General features: G+C 37.5%; 1 protein-coding gene across 3 annotated transcripts in view; it reads right to left on the reverse strand.

The window, feature by feature from the left end:
• Positions 1-17892, reverse strand: part of UTP15 (UTP15 small subunit processome component) — an 18080-nt gene continuing 188 nt past the window's right edge. The window contains exons 2-14 of one of the 3 annotated variants that reach the window (XM_072745357.1): positions 17501-17609; positions 14553-14717; positions 13020-13112; positions 12739-12923; positions 11514-11692; positions 10802-10927; positions 9055-9190; positions 6806-6890; positions 5645-5794; positions 4879-4980; positions 4327-4460; positions 4092-4150; positions 1-3390 (exon numbers count right to left, since the gene is read on the reverse strand). In XM_072745357.1, coding sequence (XP_072601458.1) covers positions 3176-3390; positions 4092-4150; positions 4327-4460; positions 4879-4980; positions 5645-5794; positions 6806-6890; positions 9055-9190; positions 10802-10927; positions 11514-11692; positions 12739-12923; positions 13020-13112; positions 14553-14642 — 1554 coding nt within the window. In that variant the 5' untranslated portion in view covers positions 14643-14717; positions 17501-17609 and the 3' untranslated portion in view covers positions 1-3175. Of the gene's footprint in view, positions 3391-4091; positions 4151-4326; positions 4461-4878; positions 4981-5644; positions 5795-6805; positions 6891-9054; positions 9191-10801; positions 10928-11513; positions 11693-12738; positions 12924-13019; positions 13113-14552; positions 14718-17296; positions 17610-17892 lie in introns of those variants that run through there. The other 2 variants (XM_072745359.1, XM_072745358.1) reach the window with 2 other exon arrangements.

Raw genomic sequence — 17892 nt, forward strand, 5'->3', positions numbered from 1 at the left:
TAAGCAAAAAGAATTTATTACAAGGATTCCAAATAGTCTCATGGCTCCGAGGGAAGCACTAAGGTACAGCCAGAAGGAAAACGGAACCGCTGGGAACCCGGTCTCTTCTCTATCCTGCCCTCCTGAGGCAGGATGGCTTGGTCTTGCAGATTTTCTCCGGACTTAGTTTCCTTCTCCTTTCTTCGCTTTCTTTGCTGATGATCCAAAAAGCATTCTCAGAACCCCACATTTGCCAAGATTAAGAATTTGGGGCGCCTCGGTGGCGCATAGAAGCGTCCAACTCTTGCTTTCAGTTCAGGTCATGATCTCGCAGGGTGGGATTGAGCCCCATGTCCAGTACAGAGTCTGCTTCAAATTCTTTCTCCTTCCTGCTTCTACCTCTCCTCACTCTAATAAATAAATAAAACCTTTTTTTAAAAAAAAAAAAGAATTTGATTATAATTCCTAGTTACTACTCCCGGCTGGGTGGGAGGGGTGGGATTGAGCCCCATGTCCAGTACAGAGTCTGCTTCAAATTCTTTCTCCATCCTGCTTCTACCTCTCCTCACTCTAATAAATAAATAAAACCTTTTTTTAAAAAAAAAAAGAATTTAATTATAATTCCTAGTTACTACTCCCGGCTTAGCCTGGGCTTGAGCCAGATATACCACCCCTGGTCTAGGTCACTATCCAGGGAAAGAAGCACGCAGCATAGTCACAGTAAGTGCCTCTTCGTGGCTGAGGGAACATTTTATTCATTGGAGAGACAATTTAGTTACTTGTTAAAGTTAAGCATTTGAAAACTTTCCTTAAAGTTTTAGATTTAACTTATATTCCATCCATAATACTAGTTCATTTTAATAATCACTTTCAAGGGGGCCTTTAATTCATGTTTCATAAAGTAGATTTAAGTTGAACACACTAGATTTAAAATTTTTTTAAACAAATCCACTTACAATCCAAATTCCTTTAAACAATAGCATTTATACACTTAAGATGTTTTTCTTGTAATAGCACTTCAAATGCTTGATCCAATAAGCAGAACCTTCCCAAGTGCTTAACTCTTACAATAAGTGTACAATGAGTTCCTAAGTTCTCTGGGACATATCAAGATTTTTGCAGGCTTAATAATATTTTAAAGTATTTTTCAACTAAAATTCAGAAGCCTTAATATCTGTCATTTTATATTAGAATCCAAAGGCCAACGCAACACACCATAATATGCCTAATATGCCAATTGTTTAAATACTTCAAATAACAAATACTTGTTTGTCCCAATGAATATAAAAACTATTCCTGAAATTACTATACAGTATCAATGGCTATGGGAATTGCAAAACCTTTCTGAAAATTCATCTTCATTCTAGATTTCATTCAAGAACCGCAGCGCTCTGTGAAGTCCTGTTAAAGGAACAGGAGGCTTGGCCCCAGAGGCCAGGTGGGTTCACAGTGCCGGGATGATGAGGGACTCAGGCCTGGGGGAAAAGTGGGCTGACCACTGGAGCTCATTCAGCATTAAGTGACAACACCAACACTGGATGGCTGTGATGAGACTTGAATAAAATAATGTATGGGAAAACTCTTGTCACGTGTTGCACACTTGATGGCAGCTAGTTTTAGAATTTTCAACTTCTAATTTTTACTAGTATACAGCATACTTAAAAGTTAAATACTTTTAAAAGCTTTTAAATACAAAATTTACTTAAATAAATTAACCCTTTTAACATGAAGACAGGGTTTCTGACCTTATCTAATCTCATAATTACTCCGGGAAATAAACTCCTGGTTTCTTCATAAGCCACTGTGCATTCACCAATTCAAGAAAGGGAAACTAGACCCTATTTTTGAGCACATGCCCTTTCCAGACCACAGAAATATTCTTTTCTGCCTTAAAAAAAAAAAAAAAAAAAACCCTGAATTCACAAAACTAAACTCTAAGAGGAGATTCCCATTGCATAATCTTCCTTAAGTTTTTTTTTTTTTTTTTTTTTTTTTAAACACAAAGCAGGTTTCCTTACAGATAACTACTTGAGGTGGAATAGGAACTGGGAAAAGGGAGAAGTAGCAAGTGTGAAATCAGTGTCCTAAAACAGTAGCCAGTGACTATTCATGAATTCACATATCTCAGAGCCAAGAAGAAAGAATATCTTTATAAAAATGTGGCTTACATCGACCTTTAAAAAACAAAAACTATTTTCCAAAACAAGCTACTCTATCTTTGAGTTCTAAAATACAAGATGATTGTGGAGATTAGAGAAACAAACTCTAAAGACTGATTACAGAAAGTGGTTTTCAGAAGGGTAGGAAGCTGTAAGAGAAGCTCCAAACATATGTATAAAAGGTTGAAAGGCTATTTAATTACAAGATAAATGGCAAATTTTATCACTCCTCGAACCTGAAGTTGAAAACTGGGCAGAAAAAAAGCTGTGTATCAAGAAGGAGAAAATTGTGGTCCGATAAGGTCTATCTGTAGACCTTGTTCTGGTAAGAATGGTCAAGATTAAAGGAATGGAAAGAATCTGGAATGGACAGCACAATTTTTAGGTATCAAATCTGCCTCATCACACTCTTTGAATACATGTTCTAACTAATTCAGAGTAAATTGTTCAAAGCTGGCCACTGATGTGTCACATGTGGAGCAGATGCAGTCCCATTACCGGCAGAAGCGGGAACATGGGACCTAGGATAAACAATAACATCAAGGCAAGGGAGGCGAGATCAGCAGGGCTTGGAAATCCCACACTGATTAGAGGATTTATTTCTGTTGCTGTTTCTGTTGTTGTTGTTTGTCCAGGAGAAAAGTAAAAAATAATGCCCTGCCCCTTTGGCAGGATTCCCAGTTGAAACCCATTCCAGGGTTCTGAAGGCCTACCCAAATGTTGATACAGAACTTTGCTGTATTAAAATTAATATCACTTTGTCCAAGGTGGACAATACACTACGACCAAGACAACTCAGATCTTCTAGCCGAAGATGCCATGAAATAATTCAAAGTATTACATGGAAAACCATGTCTTACAATAGGTACTTATTTACCAATTCTAGATATTCCAGTCTCTTCCATCAAACTGCTTCTGTGAATACTTTTTTGGGCTTTTGTTTTGTTTTGTTTTTACTGTATCAGAGATTCTCTTTCCAATAGTTAATAGAATCAAATCTATTTCAAGTTAGCTGTTCTTACAGGTCTCATCAGACACTACGATTCCATCTTGTTCTCTAGAAATCCATCAGATGTATGCTGCAGCACAGAAGTGCTTTCTTTCCTTGTCATAGTAGCAAAAAGCATATCCATCATCCCTAAGGTTTCTAGTAGTTCTCTCTGGTAATCAATCTCTTTTTCTACGAGTCCTTGAAGTAACAAAAACTTTTTATCAACTACGGGTGACTGACCAATCACAGGAAGATATATATCTAGAAAGAGAGAGAAAACACATTAATTAGAGGTACTTTTCTAATAAATGAACAGCAATAGTTAGAAAAGGTATGAAAATATTAAATATAAACATACTGAAAAATCTGTACTTATTTTATAATTTATGATTTATAGAAAATAATCCAGCTAAATAATTTTTTTTTCAAAAAGAAGTACTTCTAGAAAGTACAGTGTGGAGGTTCTGACCTACTTTCATTTTCCCCTTAAAAATTATAGATGTCTAAACAAAAATTGTTTGATTTCAATAACTCTAACTTTAGCAATTCAGAGTCAAACTACTATAAACATTTTACTTCCCTTAAAAGGCACTGATTTACTGTGGTTGTTTTCTTCATGACAATCGCTACTGGAGAATTCATAAAAACAATGTATTGTGATCTATGCAATTTCATTATTTGACATCTCTAGTGCTGCAATTCAAGTTTTTTTTTTTTTTTTAAGGTTTCACATATTTATTTGAGAGAAAGAGCAAGTGAGAGAGAGAGAGAGACAGAGAGAGCACCAATGGGAGGGGGGGCGGCGCAGAAGGAGAGGGAGAAGTAGACTCCCCACTGAGCTGGGAGCCCTACGCAGGGCTCGATCCCCAGACCCTGAGATCAGGATCTGAGCCCAAGGCAGATGCTTAACTGACTGAGCCACGCAGGTGCCCCGAATTTTTCAAGTTTTAACAACTACTTACCAATAATTATTTCCGCAGCATTGATCAAAACAGGGGCAAATCTTGGTTGAGACAGATTCCTACAGAGCAAAAATTATTTTATGAAAAGTGTCAACTTTAAAAATATCCATAAAATAAATTTTAAATTGTTCCATCAGTTCTCTTCTAAGGTCAATATAAAAGTAAAGGTCTCTCTTATTTGAGATAAAGGAGGAGTTCAGATGCAAAATGTATGTTTCATAGACCTAAAACATACCGTATCAAAAAATTAAGAACACGACTGATTTCCTTTTCATCCCGACCTGCAAGGGCATTTGCAAGGACTCCTCTTCGATTTAGCTCCTTTATGATGGAAACTGTAATCTCAGGTGTCTTTATTGTACAACTGGGCTAGAAAAATTTTCAGTAAACATGAGCAGGTAAGACAACGCAGGAAACAATGATAGTCTTAGAACTCACTAACCATTACCAAATTTAAATAGGTTTATATCATTACAGTTTTGAGTTGCGGTAATACACAATTAATAAAATGATTCTTTTAAAAATATGCTCCTCGTAGGTTTAGCAACTGTAACAGATGTACCACTCTGGCGGGGGGAGTGGGGGTGGGGTTATTGATAATAGGAGAGGCTATGATTGTGTGGGCACAGGGAGTCTACAGGAAACCTCTGTACCTTCCCCTCAATTTTGCTGTGAAGCTAAAACTGCTCTAAAAAATTAGTCTTAATTAAAAATATAAACACACACACGCTCTCTCCCTCTCACAGGGATAGCATATTGTATATATGTATATATGCTTCCCACTCACCTCAAGGACTCTGTCAAGTGCCTTAGAGACCCGGAAATTTTTCAGATCCCTGTCATACAATTCTAGGTGTTTCTTTGATGGCCTGTTGATCAAAATGTCGTCCTGTATTACAAAGTAAATTTATAAAGAAAAATCAGTATCTGCACAGTTTCATTCAAAATAAATTTTTTCATTGTGGGATTTTATACTAGGATGACCCTGAACTATTTAATAAATAATGGGCATATCCCCAGAATGCAGACTAATTAAAAATGGAATAATTTGCTACATCAATGTGTTCTTACTCTCCTATGATTTAACTTAGAACACATACACAATACCTCACTCTGGGCAAACATTAGAAAAAAACAAAAATGGGAGAGACTGAGATCTAGTCCCAACGACTCTGATTACCAGTAATGAGATGCTAGATCGACCAGAACTTCTATCTCCATCTTCTCAGATGCCAAACGGGGACATAATAGGCTCTACTACTGTTCAGGGTTGTTTAGGAGATCAAATTAGATAGTGTGTCAAAGACATTGTTTTGAATATGGTAAAATACTAATATGTAACATTGTTACGATTCAGGGTATCAAAGTAGACCTCATTCCCCATTACTTACTAATAATGTCCCCAATCTAGCAATCTGCAAAGAATTAAGGTAGAGAAAAGCAAAATAAAGTTAAATCCCATGTGAACTACACTTTCCAGTAATGTGCAGGGATGGACCTGCCTACTCTAACAAACTACACCTTTTTAAAAAATGTAAGAAATATGCAAATACCCGTTGCTTCATGTAACTTTTTCCTTTAATAAAAGTTCGATATGCAGGCCTCCTTCTCTTGGGAAAAGAATCCTTCTTTGCTTCAGATTTCCGATGTTTCACACTCAATATTCCATTGGTCATTCCGACAACTATCGTCTCATCTTCGTGCTATAAACAATTAGAAAAATAAGTTACTCTATTCCTAACCCATCATTTAGCTTACTTTTTCTTCAAAATACCACTTCTAACATGTTTTCTGCTTATCCATACTTTCACTAAGAGTTCCACTCAGATATAGATACTCTGCCTAACAATAATCTGTGCAAAAAGTTAGAACAAATAATTTTTTCCTCCAGGATACTATTATATTGATAGTGTTTAAATTATCACTGGCAGTTTGAATAATAATACAGTTAATGACATCTTGGAAAACTTCTAAAATAATTTTTTTTTCTGCATCCTCTTATTAGAAAAAGGATCATGTGATGGCATGACTTTCCATAATCTTGCCAAGAAAATATTTTGTAATCAGCTTTTCCTCTTCTAATTCAGATTTCTATATGATGTATTCAAATATCCTCTTTTCAATGGCTCAAGAAATTTGACAGCGGACATCCCAGAAAAAGCAGTCAACAAAGACATACAAGTTCACTTTGTTACTCGCTTTTCTCACTCTTTTTTTTTTTCCCTCAGAGAGCCAACTTGATTTTCTAGAGTATGTTAACTCTAAGTTAAATGTGTTGAAAAATTTATCAGTTTCCCAGATCCTGCCGTTCATGGTAACAATGCCTATAGCTATACTTGATTTGAAGGTGTATAGTGAGCAAGATCTAAATCTCAATTCATACTAAATTATTGAGACAAGTCATATAATACAAATTATCTTAACTATCTAATATGGTAAGAAGAAGACTGGGGTGCCTGGGTGGCTCAGTTGGTTAACTATCTGCCTTCAGCTCAGGGCATGATCCCAGTGTCCTGGGATCCAGCCCCATGTCAGGCTCCCTGCTCTGAAGGGAGCCTGCTTCTCCCTCTCCCCCAGCTTGAGTTCAATCTCTCTGTCAAATAAACAAATAATATCTTTAAAAAAAAATTTACTCACATACAAAGATAAACCCTACAATTCCATTTTACTTTAACAAAGTTAGTGAAAGCTTTAAAAAGAATAAAAGTACTCACCGCAAGTGCAAGACTCAAAATTGAAGCTGCATAATCAAAACTGTGGACTACTTTATAGGAAGTCGTACTATATACTTTCACCTTCCTAAAAGAAAGAAAGAAAGAAAGAAAGAAAGAAAGCTTTGTTACAAATCACCTTGGAAATGAGTGTAAAATGCAAATTTCCTATTTTTTAGAAACTCAATATATAAATATTAAAATTTATAAAGCAATGAAGAAAAATGATTAACAATATTAATTACAAACTAATTCCTTACTGAATCTAAAAATCAACTGTTAGCAGTAGCTATGTTTATATAAAGACAAGACTAGCCACCAAAAGGACAGACCATGAACCACTGTCACCTGAAGATGAAACTTGAGAGTAAAGAAAAGGTTTCAAAGTACACTGGGAATCAAAAGAGCAGGGTTTCTCAACATTACCATGATTACCACCACAGGCCAGGTAGTCTTCGTTGTGGAGGCTGTTCTGTGTGTGGTAGGCTGCCCAGCAGCATCTGCCAACTACCATGAACAGAGCCAACTCACATTTGATTTTTAAGGGACATATCTAAAAATCAAATCCTAAATTGCCTAGTAACACCATTTCAAGGAATCTGTTACATATTTACATAATAAATTCCTTTGTGTTAAAACTATATTCTAGGGCAGCCCCGGTGGCCCAGAGGTTTAGTGTCGCCTTCGGCCCGGGACGTGATCCTGGAGACCTGGGATCGAGTCCCGTGTCAGGCTCCCTGCATGGAGCCTGCTTCTCCCTCTACCTGTGTCTCTGCCTCTCTCTCTGTGCCTCTCATGAATAAATAAAATAAAATCTTACAAAATATATATGTGTATGTATATGTATATATATATATTCTATATATATATTCTATAATATATATATTCTAGCTTTTAAAACATATATACTTTTTAATGAACATACTGAAAAACCAAGGCTTTCCATAACAACAAAAATAGAAAATACAGACATAAAATAATCAAAAACAAATAAATATGACTACTAGAAATGCGCCATAGCTCCAGCCACATGCTACTGAGTACTTGAAATGTGGCCAGTGGAAATAAAGAACCACATTTTTAATTTTGATTTTAAATAAATTTTAATTTGAAAACTGAGGTAGTGTAAAAATATTTTTCTGTTAAACAACTACATTTCACTTTAATCACTATAAAATATTATTACTGTATCATAGGGCATGTATTGGATGCTTAACTGTTCTGTCTTGGTAATATTTTTACATTGATTACATATCGAAATAATATTTTAGATACCCTGAAATAATTTTACTGAGTTCTTTTTGCCTACTTAATGTGGCTACTAAAACATTTAAAATTTTATATGTAGCCTACATCATATTTCTATTGGACACCACTGTTTTAGAACATTAACTAATGGAATACTACTAATTGGAAATATAATATCTGAGGGGCGTCTGGGGGGCTCAGTGGCTGAGCTTCTACCTTCGGCTCAGGTCATGATCCCAGGGCCCTGGGATGGAGCCCGCATCAGACTCCCTGTTTGATGGGAAGCCTGCTTCTCCCTCTCTACCACTTGTGCTCTTATGCATGCTCTCTCTCACACATAAATTTTTAAAAAATCTTTTAAAAAAGAAAAAAGATAAAATTTTAATCACATAAATGTATATAAGTTTTCACATGAAGTTTCAAATTTTGAAGAATATAAGCTAGAATACATACATACACTCATTAAATTTTTAGATATACACATACACAATAAGGATTTTTAAAGAAATCACAGAATGAGAGACTAATTAAAAAAAAAAACAATGTTCAAATGGTTCAATAAAATTCCTTAAGTATATACGCTGAAGCACTTTTTTTAAGATTTTTAAATTTTTAAAATTTTTTTAGATTTTATTTATTTATTCATGAGAGACAGAGAGAGATAGAGGCAAAGACAAGAGGCAGAGGGAGAAGCAGGCTCCATGCAGGGAACCCGATGTGGGACTTGATCCTGGGTCTCCAGGATCACGCCCTGGGCTGAAGGCAGCACTAAACCACTGAGCCACTGGGGCTGCCCTGAAGCACTAACTTATGTCAAGCAAGAAAATAAGTTTGCTGTGTATGAATAAAAAAAGATCAAAACTAATTTTCAACTGAAAATATTTTTTCACAGAAATTTGACAGAACATTTACTTTATCACAAATACTTCAGAAATAACTCATTTCCTCAAGCAGTAAATATCCATACACCAGTAATAATAAAGAAAGAAAATTAAAACGCTAACCTATCCAGGGACCCAGAAAGTAACCTCTGTCCAGAGCTGCTCAGATATAAACACGTCACAGTTTTATGATGATTTTTCAAAGACACTAGTAATTGTCCTCCTTTCAGCATGTCCCAGATTTTAACATAACGGCCTCCTACAAGAAGAAATAATCATTAATTTGAAATTCTGCCTAATATTTAGTATTTTAAAGATTTGAAAAGCATTCTACACTGGACAGGGCACAGCATGGAGGTGAAGTGAGGGGTCCCAGAGCAAAACTGCCTGGTTTCAGTGCTGGCTCCATCACTCACTGACTTTGAAACTGAGAATAATAATAGTTCCTACCTCAAAGAACTGTTATGATGATTAACTGCATGTTTGTAAAGTTCACAGAACTTCCCAGCAAAATAAAAAGTATAACCAAAAAAGATTATGAGAATTTTAATAAAATCATTTGGCAAAAGAAATTTTGGGTCACTATGGAAATGAATAATATAGCTTTACTTCCTAAACATTTTGTGAATCTCACCAAAACTAAAAAAACTTCCCTAAAACTTCTACTCGAAGAGTTAGAAGGTTCCTTAAAGGCAATTCACTCTAATAGTTTAAAAACAATTCTTTTAATACGGCATCTTTTATTTCAATGAAATGTGAAGCAAAAGTCTAGAAGGTAAAACAGGAAAATGAGTTTGAGAGGGAGGAGCAAAGGTCTTACCTATCCTAACTGGGAAAGGGGCACATAGGCCAGTTCACAGTCCCTGTCTCACCACCTGCGGCAGCTCACGAGAGAGCATAGTTTAAAACAACTGATTCCGTCCAAGCTCACATTTCCAAAGCCTACAGGGGCTGAGTGAAGGGACTGCCCAAGATCGTACAATTAGCTAGTGACACAGAAGAGATGCCCATTCTCCCTGTTCAACTTGAACTTATTTCCGTTTCTCAAAATAACAGCAAGAAAAATGGATACATCTGACAATGTTATCAACTTATTTTGAAATTAAAGAGGTCCTGGGGAAGAAATATAAAACAGGCTAATTTTTATTTGGATTTTAAAATTGAGAGAAAAAAAGGCTACACACACAGTCACACATATGCTATAAGTTATACTACCTACGTATCCTACTGTCAACACATTAATTTTGACATGATAAATGAAAAAAGTCAATTTACTCTTTCCATTTTAATTTTGAAAAATGCTCTATGATCAACATAACGAAAAAAGACGTCAGTTACAAGTTGATGTAAACTGTGTCAAGACCCCTTCTGACTCCACATTATATCCTCCTCCAGAATTACTGGCTATTTTCTGGGTAAAGTCATCTCAATCAAGAGACACAGAAAAGAGACAAATCTGATTCTAGAATGAAAAGGACTGTGTTTTCAAAAGCTGTCACAGATCTCTTCGGTAGGGATAAACAGGAATACAACCTGGATTTCTAGGTTAAATACACAATGTAGTAGACTCTCAAGTCCTAGGATTTCAGATCTATCACTTTATCTTGTAAAAATTATTTCCGTAGCTGCAAAATATGGAGAAAACTACCTACCTTCTAGGCTCAATAATATGTATATAATAGCACAGTATCTGGCTCACCCTCCGTACTCAATAAATAACTGCTGGCCTGCCCTACTTATCAGCTGAGCAAAACCTAGGTATGCAATTCAAGGGCACAGTGTTAAATTATAAGAAGTAACTAAAAAAAAAAAAAAAAAAATCACTCATTCGAGATGACCAACAATATTAGTAAAGCAATTTTTAAAATACCTGCTGATGCCAGAAGTCCTCCAGAGGGAAAAAGCAGGACACTTTCCACTGGCTGCCCATGCTCAACAGAGATCACACTCTGGTTTGTTCGTGCATCAAACATCTTCACAGTATGATCATATGACCCTAAAATGTCAATTTTTGTATTATGTGAACTTATTATTTAAAACAACAAAAACTAAGTATGTGTGTTTATCCAAATATAAATTTTAAAAGGAGAAGAGGCTTAGATGAAATTTTAAGGTGTAATAAGATGAAATTTTAGATGTAATAATGTACACATATGTACATTCATGAAAACAGAGTATTTCCATACTCTCTGGTACTACTGCTTTCTGAAAAAGCATTTTACTGTACTATATTATACTATACTACATTATACTAGATCTTAAACTATTCGGATCTTCAAGCTATCATCACTACTGAATCATGTGGGAACCTTTGCACAAGCACCCACAAACACTCTACGGCATTATCTTTGTTTCTTGGCTGCTGTGAAAACCATTACAGTTCTGACACTCATGTTTCCAGGGAAGCCTGATGCTTCCAAACGCTGTTTGGAAGACAGTAAGAACAATCACCAAAAGAAAACAACTGGAAAAACAGAAACATACTCCTTTATAAAAATGTTTAAACTGCTCTATCCCAAAACAATATCAAATTATATCACAATTAAATTATCCACTTCAGGAGGGAAAAACAGTTCACCAACCTGTTACAAACAGATCTGGGTTCAGTTTGCTAGCACATCCACACCTCACATAATCAGAATGTTCTTTGAATGTCACAATTTCCTTGCAGTTTGGAATATCCCACAATTTAACTGTATAATCATCAGCCCCAGAGACCACATGATATTTGTCAGCTGTAAAATCAACTGTGTGAACTGCTCTAAAAAATCAAGAATCAATATATTAAAAAGCAAGAAAAAAATTATATCTCTGGCATCTTCTAACATAAAAACACTCCTTTTCTCTAAATAACAAAAAAAGTAGCTCAGAAAATCTTTAAAACAGGTGTTTGTCCCTAAGCCAATTTAAAATTTTAAATACCTCTACTCTATGAAGTTAATATAAACAGTCTTAAAATTATATCTTCTAATATGTTGACAATTCTACAAAACTCAATGAAAGTAAATGTTCTACAGGTTGGAGCAAAGGTACTTTTAATTTAAAAAAATTTCAAAACGGACAATTAATTACAAAATCCTAAGACAGACTTGTCATGAAGTAGTATCATACTAAGTGAATTTGTTATTCTTTAAATGTTTCCCTGATGAGGAAAGATCCTCCTGACAATATACTATAAAAAACAATTGAGATTTTAAATCAGTAGCAAACTTCAGCAATGAACTAGGTAATCTTGATATAAAGTTATAACTGCCCTGGCCATTTAATTTACTAAGTGGCAAAATACTAACTTCAAGAAGAAAAAGAATCAACCTTTCAAACCTGACTTCAAAATAAGAACCTCTAATGTAGTCCAGATTAGTTCTGATTTATAGTTATAGGGTTGCCTTTGGATCAGTGGTTTATAACCTGGCCTGGTCACAGAACTCACAGATTAGGCAAAAACTATAGGAAATCTTCCTAGACAAAGGTACATTTCTCGAAATGTCACATACAATTCTAGGGAATTCATGAGCCCCGTCAAACTGGACCATACAACTGGACCAGATGAAGTACTCTATTGTAGAACCACCAAGAAATAAAGGATACACTGGTACATAATCTTCATAGAACTGCTCTGTGTTTTTATTCAAAGCCCAAAAACCAAACAAAAACTGTCTAGATGGTGACAGATGTTAACTAGACTTTTTATGATCATTTTGCAATAGACACAAATATTGAACATATGCCCAAAACTAACAATGTTTTGTTCATTATACCTCAGGTTAAAAAAAAAAAATGTAAACATTTTTGAACAGTGGCTCTTACTTAGTATGACCTTCAAACTGCCTGAGGGGAGCTCTCCCACTTATATCAAAAAGCTGAACTCCACCATCTTCACTGCCAGCCACAAGCAGTTTACCATCCTGACGAAAAGTAGCACAGTATGCTGTGTCTTTAAATCGGGAAAAGGTTTTTATAGGTTCTTGAGAGTACCGGCCATAAATGTGAATCTACAAAAAGATAAAAAACGTAGTATTTGACCAGATGGCTCAAGATCAGTAGCAAATATAAACTACATAAAGGAAAAACAAACTTAATATATTTACCCTTGAGGAAGCGGTGACAGCGTAATTGTACGGAGGCTGCGGAGAAAAATCTACTTTTGACACTGCACCAAACTCCTTGATTTGAACAGGGGTCTTAATAAAAAAAAATAATAATACAGGAGATTAACAGAGTTACAATTGGAAAGACCTTTTAAGATTACATAATTTCTTATTGATCATTTCTCTTTGCTCTTAATAACATTTACTAGGATGTATTTAGTAAAGAAGTATGATAAAAGCAAAAAAAAAAAAGAAAAATTCAAATCCATCACTCAGACTATCCTGGTTGCCATTAAAGTAGATAAATATATGGCTGGAAAACCATACCCTACTCTTCCTCTTCAGCAATAGAGTTTTCTGTGATTATTACTGGGGGGAAAAATAGTTATGCCTGTACCAGCATACATTTAACCATGTATTCTGTAACTGACACAAAGATCATACCATGCATGCAGGCTGTTCTGCACCTTGCTTTTTTTCACTAACACATCTTAGGTAACTTTTCATATGCTCAACAGATTTGCCATCCGTTATAGGATACATCATAATTTACGTTACCAATCTACTACTAAAATACAGAGATTTTTCCAAAATTTCTAGTATTAAAAATAATACTTTAATAAACACCTACATACATACATCTTAGCAAATTTAGGGGAGTATAATCATTAAGTTCCAAACTGCAGAATTTACATGGCCAAAAGATATTTTTATCATAATGTCAAAATGCCCTCCAGAAAGTTTACATCACTTTTCCTCCCTCGAGTAGCAATGATGATCAAAATTTTTCATTTGTGTCACTGTAACAGATGAAAAATGTATCCAAATTACTGTTTCAATTTACACTTTTTAAATTACGAGCAAAGCTGTAGCTCTTTGTTATATTTACTGGTCATTTAAATTTCTGATTCCAGGAGCACCTGGGTGGCTCAGTCAGTTACCCGTCGCCTTTGGTTTAGGTCGTGATCCCAGGGTCCTGGGATGGAGCCCCACATCAGGGTCCCTGCTCAGCAGGGAGTCTGCTTCTCCCTCTCCCTCTGCTGATACTCCCTGCTTCTCCTCCCTCTTTCTCAGATAAATAAATAAAATCTTATTTTAAAAAGTTTCTTGTCCCATAAGCCTCCCATCCCAATCTTTTTCCATTTTTCTATTTAATTGTTCATTTTCTTAAAAAAAAATCATTTCCGAGCCTTTGTAGACAGTCTGGAAGAACTAATTCTGCATCACTTCTTAGTTTGAGAAAAGCAAAAGAAAAAAATAATGCAAGATTCAAATTCAAAAATTTATTTCACTTGGCATCCATGAATCATCTGTTTATTCTCTGCTAGGCAGTTGTATGATTAAAATCACTAACCAATACGGACTTTTATTTTAAAAATTCCAAGAAAAACTATCAGATATCAAATTTCCCACCCAAACTAAACTGCTGATAGATTCTTTTTAGTTATTAGTTCTCTATTAGAGTATCACAAGTGTAACAAATGCTGGAGAAATAAGCATAAACGCAAACCCTTCATTACCATCTACATTTACCTTATAGTTGTTCCAGTACAGTGTGTCCTGGGTGATTTTTTCACCAAGTACAGGATACGTCTGAATAGCTGCAGGCTTGTACCCAGACATAATTTCATTCGGTTGGACTGTTATCCAAGGATAAATAGTTGAAACTGACGTTAGAAATAAGTGACTGCTTTATGTCTGAAAAAGAAAATATTTTATATATATTATTTTCAAACCTGTATAGTTACCATTTACACGCTGTGTCTTTTCAAAGGACTGTGTAGTAGTGACCAATAAACCATTTAATTCTAACACAGAAGAAACAATCTAGAAGAAGTAGAATACAGATAGGGCTACCAAAGCGCACCATCCATTCAGTTATACACAAAACTGCACACAAATGTTCTCACACTTAACTAACCAATTTATAACACACGGGAATACATCTCGCTTAGCCACCCAGTAGCCAAAGCAGAAGTAGTCCACTGGCCTAGACTGTTAACAACGCAAAAACATTAACGTGAAACTGCAAATATAAGTCTCCTGAAACTAAATCTAGGATGACATTTAATTTACTTGAACATGGTCTAGGGTCTTAACCTCCTGAAAGTCTTACAAATACCAAAAAGGAAAACAAAGCTAGAGACGCCTGGGTGGCTCAGTGGTTGAGTGTCTGCCTTAGGCTCAGGGCATGACCCCTAGGGTCCCTGGATCGAGTCCCACATCGGGCTCCCTGCAGGGAGCCTGCTTCTCCCTCTGCCTGTGTGTCTGCCCCGCGCACGCGCTCTCTCTCTCTCTCTCGAATAAATAAATAAAATCTTAAAAAAAAAAATAGAAACAAAGCTAATATTCTAATATAGAAGCTTAAATTTAAATTTAAAAGCTTAAAAATAGGGATCCCTGGGTGGCGCAGCGGTTTGGCGCCTGCCTTTGGCCCAGGGCGCGATCCTGGAGACCCGGGATCAAATCCCACGTCGGGCTCCCGGTGCATGGAGTCTGCTTCTCCCTCTCTGTGTGACTATCATAAATAAATAAAAATTAAAAAAAAAATTTAAAAAAACAAAAAAATTTTAAAAAATAAAAAATGAAATAAAAGCTTAAAAATAGGGCAACCCGGGTGGCTCAGCGGTTTAATGCCGCCTTCAGCCTTGGGCCTGATCCTGGAGACCCGGGATTGAGTCCCACGTCAGGCTCTCTGCATGGAGCCTGCTTCTCCCTCTGCCTGTGTCTCTGCCTCTCTCTCTCTCTGTCTCTCATGAATAAATTAATAAAATCTAAAAAAAAAAAAAAAAATGGACGTTCATTTTTTTAAAAAGCTTAAAAATAAAAGGTAATATTCTGATGCAGCTCAAATTTAAAAGCTTAAAACAAACATTTTTTAAAAATTAAAATGAAAAGAAACAAGAATAAAGCAATTCTGAAATTAAATTCTCAATTTAAATGACAGAATAGGGGACGCCTGGGTGGCTCAGCAGTTGAGCATCTGCCTTCAGCCTAGGGTGTGACCCCAGGGTCCTGGGATCGAGTCCCACATCGGGCTCCCCGCATGGAGCCTGCTTCTCCCTCTGCCTGTGTCTCTGTGTCTCTCAGAATAAATACATAAAATCTTTAAAAAAATAAATAAATGACAGAATAGGATAAAAATGAGTTATAACTTTTAACTGACATGGAATTAAGCCAAAATGTCTCTCCAGGACTATTCAACTGCAAAAGAGATTCATTTTATCTGTGGTGCAAATCATCATCTGTTTCAAAAAGCCTGAAAAGAGTGCACCAATAACACCAAAATAAATAGGTCTGACATTTTCTAAAGGTTGTTTTGATGAAACATAGCAACCAACGATCAAAAGGAAACTGTTCTGTGCAAGTACCTACAATATATAGGACGCTGCTCTAGGTTCTGGACGTACAACACTGAGTAAAACAAACAGTGCCCTCACACCCTCCGATATTTTCCATTTTAGCTGGTGAGTGGCAGAAGCTAGGAATATGGAATTTGCCTTGACTTGTCCTTCCTCTTCACTTTTAACACCCAAACAAAGAGTTAACAAGACATGCTGATTTTACCTCCCTAAAGTACAACACGTCCACTCCGCCAGGTTCCACTGCTCCGATCTAGACCTTCCCATCTACAGAAACAGCACAACGTGAGGTCTCCTTGACTCCCTTGCCCATCATCTAAACAGCCGTCAGCAAGACCTGACTACACAGCAAATCAAGCTTTTGCTACAAAGCACAACACTCCCTGAAAACAAGGGTCCGCCCTGCTCAACACAGCCTATGATCTGGCCCTACCTAACTTACCTTTTCAGCTTCACCCCCTTGCTATCCCTTTAACACACCCTCCTCTTTCTTCTCTGTCTTTGCTCATCTGTCCTCTTTGCCAGGAGTGAACTCTTCTCTACCCACTTTTCTTATCTTTTAAAATTCTTTTTTTTTAAATTTTTATTTATTTATGATAGAGAAAGAGAGGCAGAGACACAGGCAGAGGGAGAAGCAGGCTCCATGCCGGGAGCCCGACGTGGGACTCGATCCTGGGACTCCAGGGTCCCGCCCTGGGCCCAAGGCAGGTGCTAAACCGCTGAGCCACCCAGGGATCCCTCTTTTTCTTCTTCTTTTTTTTTTAATAACAAACACCCCCCTGCCAAATAATTATAGGTACAATTTTCTGTTTACGAACGAAAAGAAGAGACTTTTTTGGACAAGGGAAAAGCACTTCACTTACTTCGGGTTTGAGGTCCGTGTTTCCTATCATCGGACACCTTGCAAATACTCACCTGTAGAAAGCCTTCCAGGCTCAGCGGCTGCCCGAGGAGGAAAAAGGCGCCGGCCTCCCCCCCCCTCACTGCATCGCAGGCAAAACCACCCCTTACTACAGCAGCCGCGGCGGAGTTCAGAGCTCCGCCTGCAGAGAAACCCCTTAGAGCTCTAACAGGGGGCAACCCCGGGGGGGGGGAGGGGGCTCAGCGGTGGGCACCTGCCTTGGGCCCAGGGCGCGACCCCGGAGTCCCGGGATCGAGTCCCGCGTCGGGCTCCCCGCAGGGAGCCTGCTCCTCCCTCTGCCTGCGTCTCCCTCTCGCTGTCTGTGTCCTGCGTGAATAAATAAATAAAATCTTTACAATGAAGCGGCTGGCGGAAGAAAGGGAGGAGCGGCGCTGCGGAGGGGGAAGGGGGGCGCCCCGACGTGGAGCCGGCGAGGAGGAACGCGGCCCGGGAGAGACGAGAGCGGGGGCGGCCGCCGGCGCACGCGGGGCGCGCAGGGCTCGGGGCCGAGGCTCCGCCCTCCCCGCAGCCCCGAGGCCGCCCGCGCCGCCCGCAGCCCGTGGGAGCGGCCCGACCCCGGGGACCCGCGCGGGCGCGGTGAGAGCAGACA

The sequence above is a fragment of the Vulpes vulpes genome, unplaced genomic scaffold, assembly GCF_048418805.1.
Source record: "Vulpes vulpes isolate BD-2025 unplaced genomic scaffold, VulVul3 u000000652, whole genome shotgun sequence".
Classification (NCBI taxonomy): domain Eukaryota; kingdom Metazoa; phylum Chordata; class Mammalia; order Carnivora; family Canidae; genus Vulpes; species Vulpes vulpes.